The 12693-nt window shown below is 44.7% G+C and overlaps 1 protein-coding gene across 2 annotated transcripts in view; it reads left to right on the forward strand.

The window, feature by feature from the left end:
- The window catches only part of LOC106750439, an 80134-nt gene extending 67595 nt beyond the window's left edge, over window positions 1-12539 (forward strand). For both annotated transcript variants that reach the window (XM_014630792.1, XM_014630803.1), the window contains 3 exons: window positions 5279-5564; window positions 7732-7950; window positions 9604-12539. In XM_014630792.1, the coding sequence (XP_014486278.1) occupies window positions 5279-5564; window positions 7732-7950; window positions 9604-12033 (2935 nt within the window). In that variant the 3' untranslated portion in view covers window positions 12034-12539. The remainder of the gene's footprint in view (window positions 1-5278; window positions 5565-7731; window positions 7951-9603) is intronic.
- The last annotated feature ends 154 nt before the right edge of the window (window positions 12540-12693 follow it).

Raw genomic sequence — 12693 nt, forward strand, 5'->3', positions numbered from 1 at the left:
CCGCCCCCCAAGCCTCCTCCGCCACGTGTGTTGGTCGAGTAACGGATTTTGTTGCGCAACGCTTCCGATACCCATAAACGGTATGCAGCGCGCAGGGCGAGATGGTCCTTCTTTGGAATCCCGAACTCGCGGGGCGAGGTTTGACAATGAGCGGCCGCAACGTCAACGGCAGCTCAAAGCGCAGCGTCATGTAGCTAATCCGTTTGCATCCATTTGTCGACAATTATCTGCCAGCATTTATCAACCCTTAAAAGTATATTTCCCATCTGTTTTTCTATCAGATTTTCGTGGACATTTTCATCACTGTACTTCGATGCTGTATTATAAAAATAATAACTGATTTAGATAGTCACTCGTCAATTGATTTCGTTCTTCGGCCATTATCTTATCTGCTTTGCGAAATAGCCTCTCGGACGGAACCAGAATCACAATTAACAATCGCCACTTAATTGCTAAAACTTTTAGATTGAGTCATCAGGAGACAATCAAATCGAAAAAATGATCGCCGCCATGAACAGCCAGCACAGGCGTATCGGAGAGTTCGATATTTGAGGGTCGTGTATCGATATGTGAAAATTTCGAATGGCAAAACACCGATACGAAATATCGATAATTCGGCATTGAAGTATCGATGCTATATCGCCCTGCATTTCTAACGCGGTCGCGAGAGGAGAATTCGGAGCGCGTCGTACTCTTGATGAATCCGCGATATCCTCGCGGAATGACGCGGGGGGGGGGGGGCTTTCATTGTGCGGNGGCTTTCATTGTGCGGCGATTCTCACGGATTCTATTGGACTACGCACGTGAATCCCCGCAAAATACGCGCGAACCGCAGGTGCGCGGGCTGCAAAAGGCCGCCGGCTGCTTCCTGCACACCATTGCATGCCTCCCGAGCGACGCAATTAAGGAAACTAAACTGACATACCAGTGAGAGAGAGAGAGAGACGATGACTGGAGTCGTCGATTACAGTACAAACTGCAAATCCTTTAGCTGAAGCTTTTCTTACACGTGACTTGCCGTATTAAATCACGTCACTTAATATGACTTGACGTGTTAACACATTGTAATTTAAGGTCGTTAATTTAACAAACGATTAAACGCTTGAAAAGTGACGTAAGTTAAAATCCGGCGAGAAAACACGGTGAAAACAACTTCACAGTCGATGCGTCATTTCGAAACGTTTATTGGCGTGTAAAAGTGACGCTTGAACTTACCAATGTGGTTGGTTTCGACGAAATCGGCGGAAAAATCGGCGCGATCGTCGGTCCCGTCAGCGGTGTAACTTGTTCACTTCCTCGTCACCTTGCACCTGTTTACCTTAAGGCGAACGCACCGAGTCGCGAGTCGCGTACACAGCTGTCATATAAAGGGAAATCACCTCGCCCCGTTGCAGTTGCTCTCCCGCTCTCCGGCGCCGATGATGAGTCAGAGAGTTGCCGAGGTAAGAGGATACTCTCGAATCGATCGGCGAAACACCGGTGATAGGCTTCGGCTTCACGTGTGACACCAGCCGTGTTCGAGCGAACATGTCGAAGCCGTTGCCGCGTATTAAAACTGAAGCCACACATTTTTCTTCCCCCTTATTCTTCATCGAATTTGACACTTGGGGGGCTTTTGCGGATCGCCGATCGCGAATCCGAGATCGAAATTGCAGAATTTTTGATATCTAAGATGGCGGGCCCAATATGGAGGACCGAAATTGCAGCGAATCAACCGAATCGCTTCGAATTTGGTATAAGCAAAATTTTCGTCTATGCTGTAGATCATATCATTTTAATCCCTCTGACTCGTTCTCGCAATATTGCATTTCATAATTGGCACTCGGAAGCCATAAACACTGAGTTTCTTTTGCATGTTCGATCCATTATTTTGCATTCAACATTTCGAATTTCTCAATTTCGATCCCAGATTCGTAATCAGCAATCAGAAAATCCTTTATATATCACATTTGAAGAGAATCGCTTAATCAGATGCAATTTCAGTCCGCTATATTAGACCGCCATTTTGAATTTTGGAAATCTTCTGATTCTGATATCAGATTCGTAATCGGCGACCTCAAGAAACCCTATATGTAAATTTTAACACCTAAATTGTGGAAAAGTCGCTGGAAAATATATTTTCTCTGAAAAAGAGGCATTTTTTCTTCATTCGGTTATTTATAACACTTTCGCAGTTAAGAAAATATACATTTCGACGATTTCTTTTTTTACATTCGCCCATTCCTAAGATACTAGAAAAATAAGAAAAAAAACCAGTTCAAATATAGCAATGAAAACTTTATCGACGAAAATCTGAAAGAAAAGAGAAAAGAAGTTGCTTCTGAGGGTTAAACCATCGCACATCCGCTGCGACTCCTGAATTATTCGAGCTCCGCCGGTTGGTTGCCTCCGGGATAAGTTCAGCGAAGAAGTGAGATCCGCTCGGGTAATTTTCAAGCGAGAGCGACAGACGACTCCTGGTGCGCCTCGGACGAGAAGAGGGGGCCGGAGGGGGCCGAAGAGGGAAGCCTTGTTTATCCAGTTCGCGTACGTGGCTCTTAGTATTTTCCGGTAAATGATACTCCGGCTCTCATAACTCGAAAGCGAGTGCGACCGCCGTCGCAAATCTGAAGTTGAATTTTCGACCGGAATTTTCGAACTTTGAATTTCGACAAAAATGAAAATCATTTTGAGCGATGAGGCCCATTTCCACCTTCAAGGCTACGTCAATAAGCAAAACTGCCGCATCTGCATTGAAAACCCAAGAGCGATTGACGAGCAATCTCTCCATCCACAACGAGTGACAGTTTGGTGCGGTTTTTGGGCTCGCGGCGTCATCGGGCCATATTTTTTCGAAAATGAAGATGATTGCACTGTGACAGTCAATGGATTGCACTACCGAAAAATGCTGGTAGACTTTCTTTGGCCTGAAATTGAAGAACTGGACCTAGACGATGTTTATTTTCAGCAGGATGGGGCTACGTGCTACACAAGCCGTGAAACGATCGCATTATTACGTGAGAAGTTCCCTGGACGTGTCATTTCGCATAACGGAGACTTCAGGCCGCCCAGATCGTACGATTTGACACCCCTAGATTTTTTCTTTCGGGTTATGTGAAAGATAAGATTTACAGAAATGCTCCGCAAACGATTCAAGCATTCAAAGACGATATTCGAACTGTTATTGGCGAAATTGAGCCGCAATTGTGCGAAAATATGATGGAAAATTTCCTCAAAAGAATGACCATTTGTAAAAAAAGTCGAGGCGGCCGTTTAGACGATATTGTGTTCCACGTTTAATCGCACAATCTGTACTTTGGATTAGAATAAATATATCTCAACGTCTACAAAAACCTATTCCTTTTTTATATTAATTTAAAATGATACCTTTCGATGGAATACCCTATACATGGTGATAACCTGCGATTATTTCACACCATAAAACATTATTAAACAGGACATCGTAAGGCTGCACGCGGGGAAAACAAATTTTGCTAGAACAGCGAATGTTTGTCGATTTAGCGACGGCAAAACAGAAATCTGTTTAGACAGAAAAGAGTTCGTTTGGACAGCAGAAAAATTAGTTAAGAATATTAATTGTCCGCAAATATATCCGGCAAATAGTCATTAGCGCTCTTAACAAGAACTTTTCTGCTGTCCAAACAAACTCTTTTCTGTCTAAACAGATTACCTTTTCGCCGTCGCTAAATCGACAAACATTCGCTGTTCCAGCAAAATTCGCTTTCCCCGTGCATTTACGTCGACTTGAGGTGAAACTTGAAAAAATGAGTTTCGATCAAAGAAATATCTATCTCAGGCCGCTGCGTACGCCGTCGCCGTCGCCATCGTCGTCACGGTAGCAGCGGGGACAGGTCTTCTTGCCAAGACGTCTTTGTTAATATATTCCGTATCGATGATGATCGATTCCTTCATCCTGATCACGAAGTCGTCCCCTCTCTCTCTCTCTCTCTCTGTCTCTCTCTTTCTCTCTCTCTGTCTCTCTTCCGACGGTGACAATCTCGACTTGCCGAGCCGCAAACCGGATCGGTTTTCTCGTCGAGCGGGAAGACCTGTAATTATGTAATTACCGCTCTTTTTTCTTCGTGTTTCAAATATCTACGACGCTTATGCCGATTTTTTCGCGGTACAGTGAGAATGTCACTACTCTCCTCTCTCCCTCCCTCACCCTTCGCCGTCCTCATTGGCGTAACTAGTTAAGCCGTCACGCATCGATCTCGCAAGTAAAACTTGAAATGTTGCGGCCGAGCGATGTGCGCGTCGATGATCGGACTTTCGATCTACCGAGAGCTTTATAGTCGTTCGCTTTCCTTTTGACGATGGGCTTCCTCTCCTCTGTATTCTCGATCCCCGACGGAACAGCTCCCGGTCGATTCAATCGCCCCGGCTCTGTTCACTGAGAGGAAAAAGTTAATCGGTTGATTTAGCAAATATCTATGGTTCGCCGGGTGAAATTAAATATCGTGACTAAACGGATCGGCTCGCAGAGCTGAAGAAATAAACGATGTGTGGAAGCAATTGTCAATCCGCTCGTGAAACCTATTTCGATAGATCATAGGTATTAACATACTCATTGCAGCAAATCGTTCCGTATATCGAGCCAGCTCGGGTTTACATAATGTCATCTGCAAAATGGTGAGAGACTTTTTTCGTTCAGACCGGCCTAATCTGTGATACAAATATATGACAATTGTTATCTATATTGAACTTTGACCCTTGGACCTCGAACTTGTCGTTTGGTACAATAGTTGTCATACACTTGTAGATTAGACTATTTGGCACAAAAAAGTCCTGCATCATATTGCAGATGGCACGCAAATTGTTGCGTTATTAATTAAAGAATGGCCTTTGTACATTTTCAATCATTGATAACTCGAAATTTTGCGGGTTATTTGCAAAATAGCATTTTATAAATAGCAATAGGACTTTTCTGCTCCGTTTCACCCATTCTACTTGTACACCACAGGAACCGAGATTAGTTTGGGACACCCTATATAATTCTAATGAATATTCTCTTAAATTTGAAATAATTTACTCACATTCAATAATTCATCGTTTTCAATTAAGGTGTCACTTAACGTTAAAATGAGCGTCTAACAAGATAGATACTTTTACATAAATAATTTCACTAAATAATAATAAGAATTTAATAAATTTAAACTTTTTAATGAATCAATCATTTTTAACTTTTCGATAAATGATTTTACATTTCATTGTAACAACGAATCTCCTCGAGCCATCGTAAAAATCTTCTCACCGAAGCAATTGACTTCCTCTTCAGCTTCGTGCAGGAATTCGCGTCGCCGCCGGCGGACGGGATCACCCTGCTGCTGGAGACGCTGCGCGGCGTTCAACTGGCACAGAGCTCACCGCCGGGGCAGACCGGGCCCAGACTTGGCACCAGGAGGGCCGCCTTGGACGAATTGGGCTGCGTGGAGTGCCTGGCCGCGTGCGGCGAACGTTGCGCGGACGCGCCGCGGCTGTTGGTGCAGGCGCAACCCGGCCTCCTGGCTCTCGCGGTCTGTCTGACCAGCAGCCTGAACCGGTCTCGGGTTCTGGCTCTTCAGGTAACAATCGCCACTTCCGTTCAAACGCGCAAAGCGCGTTCCGCGATACCGTTAGAGAAAAAGAACCGATTAGGCACAGCGGCCGGCCGTTGGCACTCATTCGGGGGAAAAAATTGCCGGTGTTTGTGATTATAATTCGCGTCGAAACGAAAGAATTATTTCGGGGAGAAATATTTCTCTCAGTAAATGTTGTTACAGTATCGTACACGGTGTTTGCCGCTATCTAGATAAAATTATCTACATAATCATCCAGATGAATAGATAGATTATCTTTATCTTTATCTAGATGGAAGAAATACAAAATACATTCACCTTCATCTTAGATTTAAAAAAATAAAACATTTATCTAAGATGAAGGTGAATGTATTTTGTATTTCTTCCATCTAGATAAAGATAAAGATTATCTAGCTATTCATCCGGAGATTGTGTAGATAATTTTATCTAGATAACGGTACAGTACAGAGGATATATTTAAAAATGTTACGTGTTATAAAATATCATTGTAATAACGTGTTGACGATTTCTCGCTTACCGGGAGGGCAATATCGTTTCGGCAGGTTCCGCGCGCGGGACCCGTTATTTCGAGGATCGACTCCGCGTCGAAACCAGTTCTTATCGGTTTTTATCCGCCAAACGTTATTCGGTCGACTTCATTTGCAAACTTACACATGTCGAGGATGTTTTTCTCTCTCCTGCCGTCTCTTTGCCTTCCGACTCTCTCAGGATCTTCTGTACGCTTGCGAGCGGATATCGCGCGGTGCGATCGGCGCGCTCGCGCTTATATGAGGCAGAATAATTACTTCCACGGCACGTGATCGCTCCGCAAAATCGCAGAGGCGTGTGAGAAAAATGCACGCACGCGCGCACTGCGAAAAGGGAAAGAATGAACGCGGGAGAGAAAGAAACGTGAAGCTCCGCCGAGCGAGAAGTATTTTAGCGATTCTCCTCCGACGAATCTCGAGAACTGGATCAACTCTTCCTCCTCGCCGAAGAAACCCTATAAGCGCATAATATTCCTAGAATATATATAGACTATGTGAATATTATTAAATATTTAATATGATATTTTTACTATATTCCAAAAATACTATGTAATATTTTTTTAATTTTCTGGAAATATTCTATTGATGTTATATGTCCACTCCACATAATATTCTTGGCATGTTATAAAAATGTTCTTAGAATATTCAAAAAAATAGAATAATAATATAGAAAAATATAAATAAATATATTTTGTTTTTCTATATTTTCTATATATATATTTATTTATATGTATTTTTCTATATTATTATTATTTAATTTTTATTTATTTTATTTATATATATTTACTTTTGTTTATTTTATATATATATGTATATATACAGGATGTCCCAAACTAATCTTGGTTCCCGTGGTGTGCAAGTAGAACAGGTGAAACGGAACAGAAAAGTCCTATACCATTTTGCAAATAACATGCAAAATTTCGACTTATAAATTATTGAAAATTTCGTGTGTCGTGTATTATCAATTATTGAAAATGATCGTGTACAAAGGCCTTCTTTAATTAATAACCCAACAATTTGCGTGTTATTTGCAAAATGGTGAGAGACCTTTTTTGTTCCGAACAGTCTAATCTACAAGTATATATGACAACTATTGTACCTAACGTATATATGACAACTATTGTACCTAAAGATAAGTTCGAGAACTAAGGGTCAAAATTCAATATATCGATGTCTGCCGTTAGGTACAACAACTGTCATATTTTTGTAGATTACGCTACTCTGAACAAAAACAAAGTTCTATACCATTTTGCGAATGACACGCAAATTTTTGAGTTATTAATTAAAGAAGCCTCTGTAAATGACCATTTTCAATCACTGATAACTGGAAATTTTGCGTGTTATTTGCAAAACGGTAGAACTTTTCCGCTCAGTTTCACCCGTTCTACTTGCATACTATAGAAACCGAGATTAGTTTGGCACACCCTATGTATACGTATATACAGGAAATATCCAATCTTCTATCGAGACGTTTTATCGGGAAATTACAGAGTGCTCCAAGCTCTCGATTGTATAGTAAATTCTATTGTTGTCTGTTCCTCAAGTTCTTGAAGTTTGTCGGTGCGCCACAGAGTGCGCACACGACATGCACGCATTGATAAATAATGACTGACTTGTGTTTGCAGCTTTTGACGAAAGTGTGCCAAGCGCCAGGTGGACACGCGGCTGTCTCAGAAGCAGTGTCGACCTTGAGGCTCAAATACGGCGAGGGGGGGAGATTCCGATTTTTGGCGGGCGCCCTCTTAGCCCCCCGAGCGGCCATCGCGCTGAGAGTCGCGGGTGTTTCATTTCTGAACGCCTTTTTGAAATCCGCGCCCCGCACGCAAACCAGATTGTACATTCAGGTGAAAACCGAAAATTCCCGATTATTCTCTCGATCTCTCTTGCTTTCTTACACATTTTGATTAACGGGAAATCAAGAACGAATAAATTCTCAATATTCTCACGAGGCACGTTGACACAAAAAACGTGCCCATAAATTGATACCTGCGATCGGCTGCGAGTGGATCGGTAAATCGACATTTCGAAAACTTTCCCTTTTCACCGATAATCGATAGATTATCCATGAAATTTAACGCGACAGGTGGCTTACTTTTTAATTATATGATTTTGTCACATTTATTTATTGGTTATTTCTTGATCGTCGAGACAGAGAGAAAATTCCCAGAATATTTTACATATCCGTTAAGAGTTGATTGCATTATATTATAGATTTTGCACTTCAACGTGTTTTTCAAGAATTTTCAACATATATTTTCTCGCTTTTGACATACCAAATCTAAATTCAGATTTTCGGTCTGAAATTTTCAAAATTTATATTTATTATATTATATTCAAAAAATAGCTAAATAACTTATTATATTTAAAATAACATTGCCAAATAAATTATTTGCCACTGGTTCTTATTTTAATTTTCACAAAAAGAACAACTTCCCGAACAGCACAGATCTTCCAGGGACGTCCTGAGAATGTCCCGATGTCCTAAGGATATCAACAGGATATCCGTAGAATGTCTGTGGGATATTGTTTGTTGTTTGATTCAACAAAAACTTCATTTCAACGAAAATAACACTGATGATACATACGAGCGCGTTTACAGGCAGGAAAACGCCATTTCAACTATTGCATCGTATGAGCGCTCACAAAAAAATTGGAACATCAAAGAGTCCTGCAATACAATATAGGAAAATGTATTTCCCAAGAATTACTAAAAAACCAATTCTCCTAATTGGACCCAAAATATGTTTTTAAACTTATCAAAAATTTATGAAAAAAAAACGCTTTACAACTTTTCTTGGGACTGGCCATACTTAAGAAACGAAATTCATATTTTGACCAACAGAATTCAGTGCACTTTACAGCTGAGAAACATGTCGGTTGACCAATTTTTGTGTTTTTTCTCGAATAATCAATAATAATAATAATAATCATTATTATATGTAATAATAATAATTATAATTAAATTATAATTAAATTACAATGTATTATAATATTAATTATTATTAAGTAATTAATTAATATTATTAATATGTAATAATAATAATTATTATTATAATAAATTGTAATTATAATATATAAATATAATTATATATACAGGGTGTCCCAAACTAATCTCGGTTCCCGTGGTGTGCAAGTAGAACGGGTGAAACTGAACGGAAAAGTCGTACACCATTTCGCAAATAACATGCAAAATGTCAAGTTATCAGCGATAAAAAATCTATAGAGAGGCTTCTTTAATTAATAACTCAACAATTTGCGTGTTATTTGCAAAATGGTGACAAACTTTTGTTGTTAATTAAGTAGTTATTAATTAAAGAAGCCTCCGTGAATGACGATTTCCAATCACCGACAACGCGAGATTTTCCGCGTTATTTGCAAAACGGTGCAGGACTTTTCAGTTTCACCCGTTCTACTTGCACACCGCGGGAACCGACATTTCTGTACGATCCTTCCCTCCCCTTTTTCCCCCGGCATACTCATTCGTATTATTTTCGCAGGCTGAGGCCTGCGAAGCTGGGTTAGAGCCGCAGGTCCTTCAGGACTGGCTGGGTGACTTCGACGGGCACGAGGAAGACGCGTTGGCCGAGCTGCTGCACAAGGAGGTGCAGAAGTGGGCGCGCAATTGCGTCGACGTGGACGCTCTGCAGCGTCGGGTGACGCGGGCCGAGGAGACCTGCCGGATCCTCAGCAAGAAAGTATCGCTGCTGCAGCTGCAGCTGCAGGAGAAGCGCAGGAGCGACTGCAATCCGGGCCCGGAGAAGAGCGTGCCGGCGATCCACGCGGACGCCGTCGTGAAGAGCCCGAAAGTCTCCTCGAACGCGGAGGACGAAGGCATCAGCTCTTCGGAGAGATCCAGCAGCCCGGAGGACTCGAAGCCGCGAGCGGCCGGCCGAAGGCCGAAGACTTCGCCGGCGCAGAGCAACGACCGGGAGACGACGATCGACGACGTGATCGAGGAGCTGCGGATCATCGTGAAGGACGCCGAAGAAGAGTTCAGCGACAAGACGCAGGAGTCGAGCCCCGAGGTTGTGTGCGTCCGCAATCAGCAGGAATCCAAGTCGAAGCTGTACAGGTCGAGCTCGAAGATCTCGCTGAACAACTCCGAGAGTTACGTGTCTTTCGAGACCGCGAGGAAGGAGGCGCGCGCGGACGAGGAGTCGAGGACGATGCTGCTGCGATCGCAGGATTGCCGCAGGCAGGTGAAGGCCGAGCAGGTGACTTACTTCGGCAACGAGCAGGACTCCAGCACGCACTCGAGCGCCACGAAGAGGCTGAGCCTGGACGACGGCCCGGTGCTGAGCAGGACGTCGAAGTCCTCGATGGAGGGCAGCGTGAAGATCGTCGTGAAGGGCCCGGACGTGGAGGAGGCGATCGTGCCGGCGATCCTGCACCCCCAGCCGCCGCGGAGGACGCCACCCTGCCTGTCGGCCATCATGGCCGCGTCGAGGCGGTGCGACCTCCACGTCGCCGCCACGTACAACTCCCACGAAGACGAGGAGGAGGCGGAGGAGGAGACCCTCGGCGACGGCAGCGACTCGTTGCTGAGCGCCTCCAGACTGAAGTATCACAGCGGCAAGCAGCTGTACGACGAGCGGACGGGAAGCGGAAACGTCGAGCAGAAGCCGGCCAGGAGCGACACGGGGGTGCTGACGATCGGCCAGGTGGAGCAGGTGAAGTTCCGTAAGAGCCTGGACGACCTGCGCCGCCTCGACGACGGCACGAAGGACACGGTGAGGAGCTACGAGAACGCCGGTTTCAAGTCGAGGCAGTTCGGCTCGAAGAACGGACTCCTCGAGACGACGTCCTCCGGCCGGTCCTCCGGCGATCACCGCACCGGCACGGTTCACCGGCACGGCTCGAAGTACCGGAGCGAAGTGGAGAAACGGAAGTACCTGCGCCGCTCGGCTAGTCAGGACTATCTCGAGTCGAACCTGTCGAGTCCGCGGTCGAGGCGGTCGGCTGGCCGAGTGGAGTGTCGCATCAGGAAGTTCGAGAGTCTGAACTCCTTCGACGAGCAGCGCAGCCTGCAGAGTTACGGCAGGCCGGAGAGCGTCCTCGGCGGCAAACCGGAGCAGCCGCTGCTCCTGGCCGGGGCTCCCCCAGGCACGAAGACGGCCTCGAAGATGCGCCGCTCGGAGTCCTTCCATCACATCTCCTCCCATCCTCACGCGTCCTCGAGGAAGGATCGACGCTCGTCGCGGGGCGAGAGCGACAGCGGGCTTATTTACATCACGGACTTCAACCTGGAGCCGCTGGTGGCCGCGAGGAGGCCGCGCTCCGTCGACACCCCGAAGTCGCCGAGTCTGCTGACGAAGTCCCTCGACAGGATCGACGAGGGCCTCGACTCGATGGTCGACATCGTCATCACGCAGGAGCGGAGCCAAGAGTGGAACGCCGAGAAGCAGCCAAGGTCGGCCGACGACGCTCCCGGCGATGACTTCGAGAAGCAGCCGAGGCGACAGCTGAACCCCCAAGTCCTCCCCAAACCGAGGAGCCTGAGGAACGGTGAGGCGTACGAACGCAACAACAATAAGCAGCTGAGAAGCGACGAGCTCTACGAGGAGGAGCGGCGGAACCGGGAGTGGAATTACCAAAACGAATTGAACTACAGAGCGAGGAACAGGGCCGAGGATGTAAGTCCTGAAGACTCGCCCGTGATTCTGCCGAAGAGCGGGCCGAGGCACAACTCGTTCCGCCACACGCAGGACAGGCTGGCCGGCAACAAGTTCTCCGGCAGGTCGAACGAGTCCGGGATCTTCGCCGGGAGGACCTACGACACCTTCGGCCTCGGCAAGAGCCGCTTCAACGCGGGAAAGTACTCGGGGAACCAGCAGCTGAAGGAAAGCCCCGTCGGCCGCAGGAACACGACCTCCTCGCTGATCGGCAAACGCGGCAAGGTGACGGATGTCGTGTCCGGCCTTTACTGACCGCGTCGGGCGGCTCGAATTTCCGAAGGACGTCTTGAGGAAGAGCGTCTTAATCCTTAGAGCCACCGCTGGGAAAGTATACTTCCCACTTTTTCCCTTGCAGATCTTTCCCCCACGAACGATTTTCATCGCTGTATTTGGACTGTTTTCGTTGTTCTTCTAATATTTCAGGGATAGGTGAAGAGAAAAAATTCGACGAAATGCACGCTTTGTTAACTGACAAAAGTTGTAAAAGTTGCAAATGTTGTAAATAAGCAAATTAAGAAAAATGCCTGTTTTCTTATTTTTTTAGAGGAAACATTTTCCAGCGACTTTTCCAAAATTTAGGTGCTAAAACTTACATATGGGGTATTTTGAGGTCGCCGATAGCGAATCTGATATCAGAATAATTATTGAAATAACGGGTCATTTTTCAGCGACACATTCAGTGACAACTGGGAACATAAATTTAGTATTTATCGAATAAAATTGTTTCCATACGTTTATTTCATTATCTAAAAAATAAATATTAATTCGAAACATATGCTAAGTTGAGGTAAATATATATATATATATACATTATTACAAATATGAAAATATTATTTTTTATTTTTTTCATTAATGCTATATAGCGTTAATGAAAAAAATAAAAAATAATATTTTAATAAAAAGAATTATATA

The sequence above is a fragment of the Dinoponera quadriceps genome, unplaced genomic scaffold (genome assembly GCF_001313825.1).
Source record: "Dinoponera quadriceps isolate SergipeBrazil2010 unplaced genomic scaffold, ASM131382v1 scaffold227, whole genome shotgun sequence".
Taxonomy (NCBI): Eukaryota; Metazoa; Arthropoda; class Insecta; order Hymenoptera; family Formicidae; genus Dinoponera; species Dinoponera quadriceps.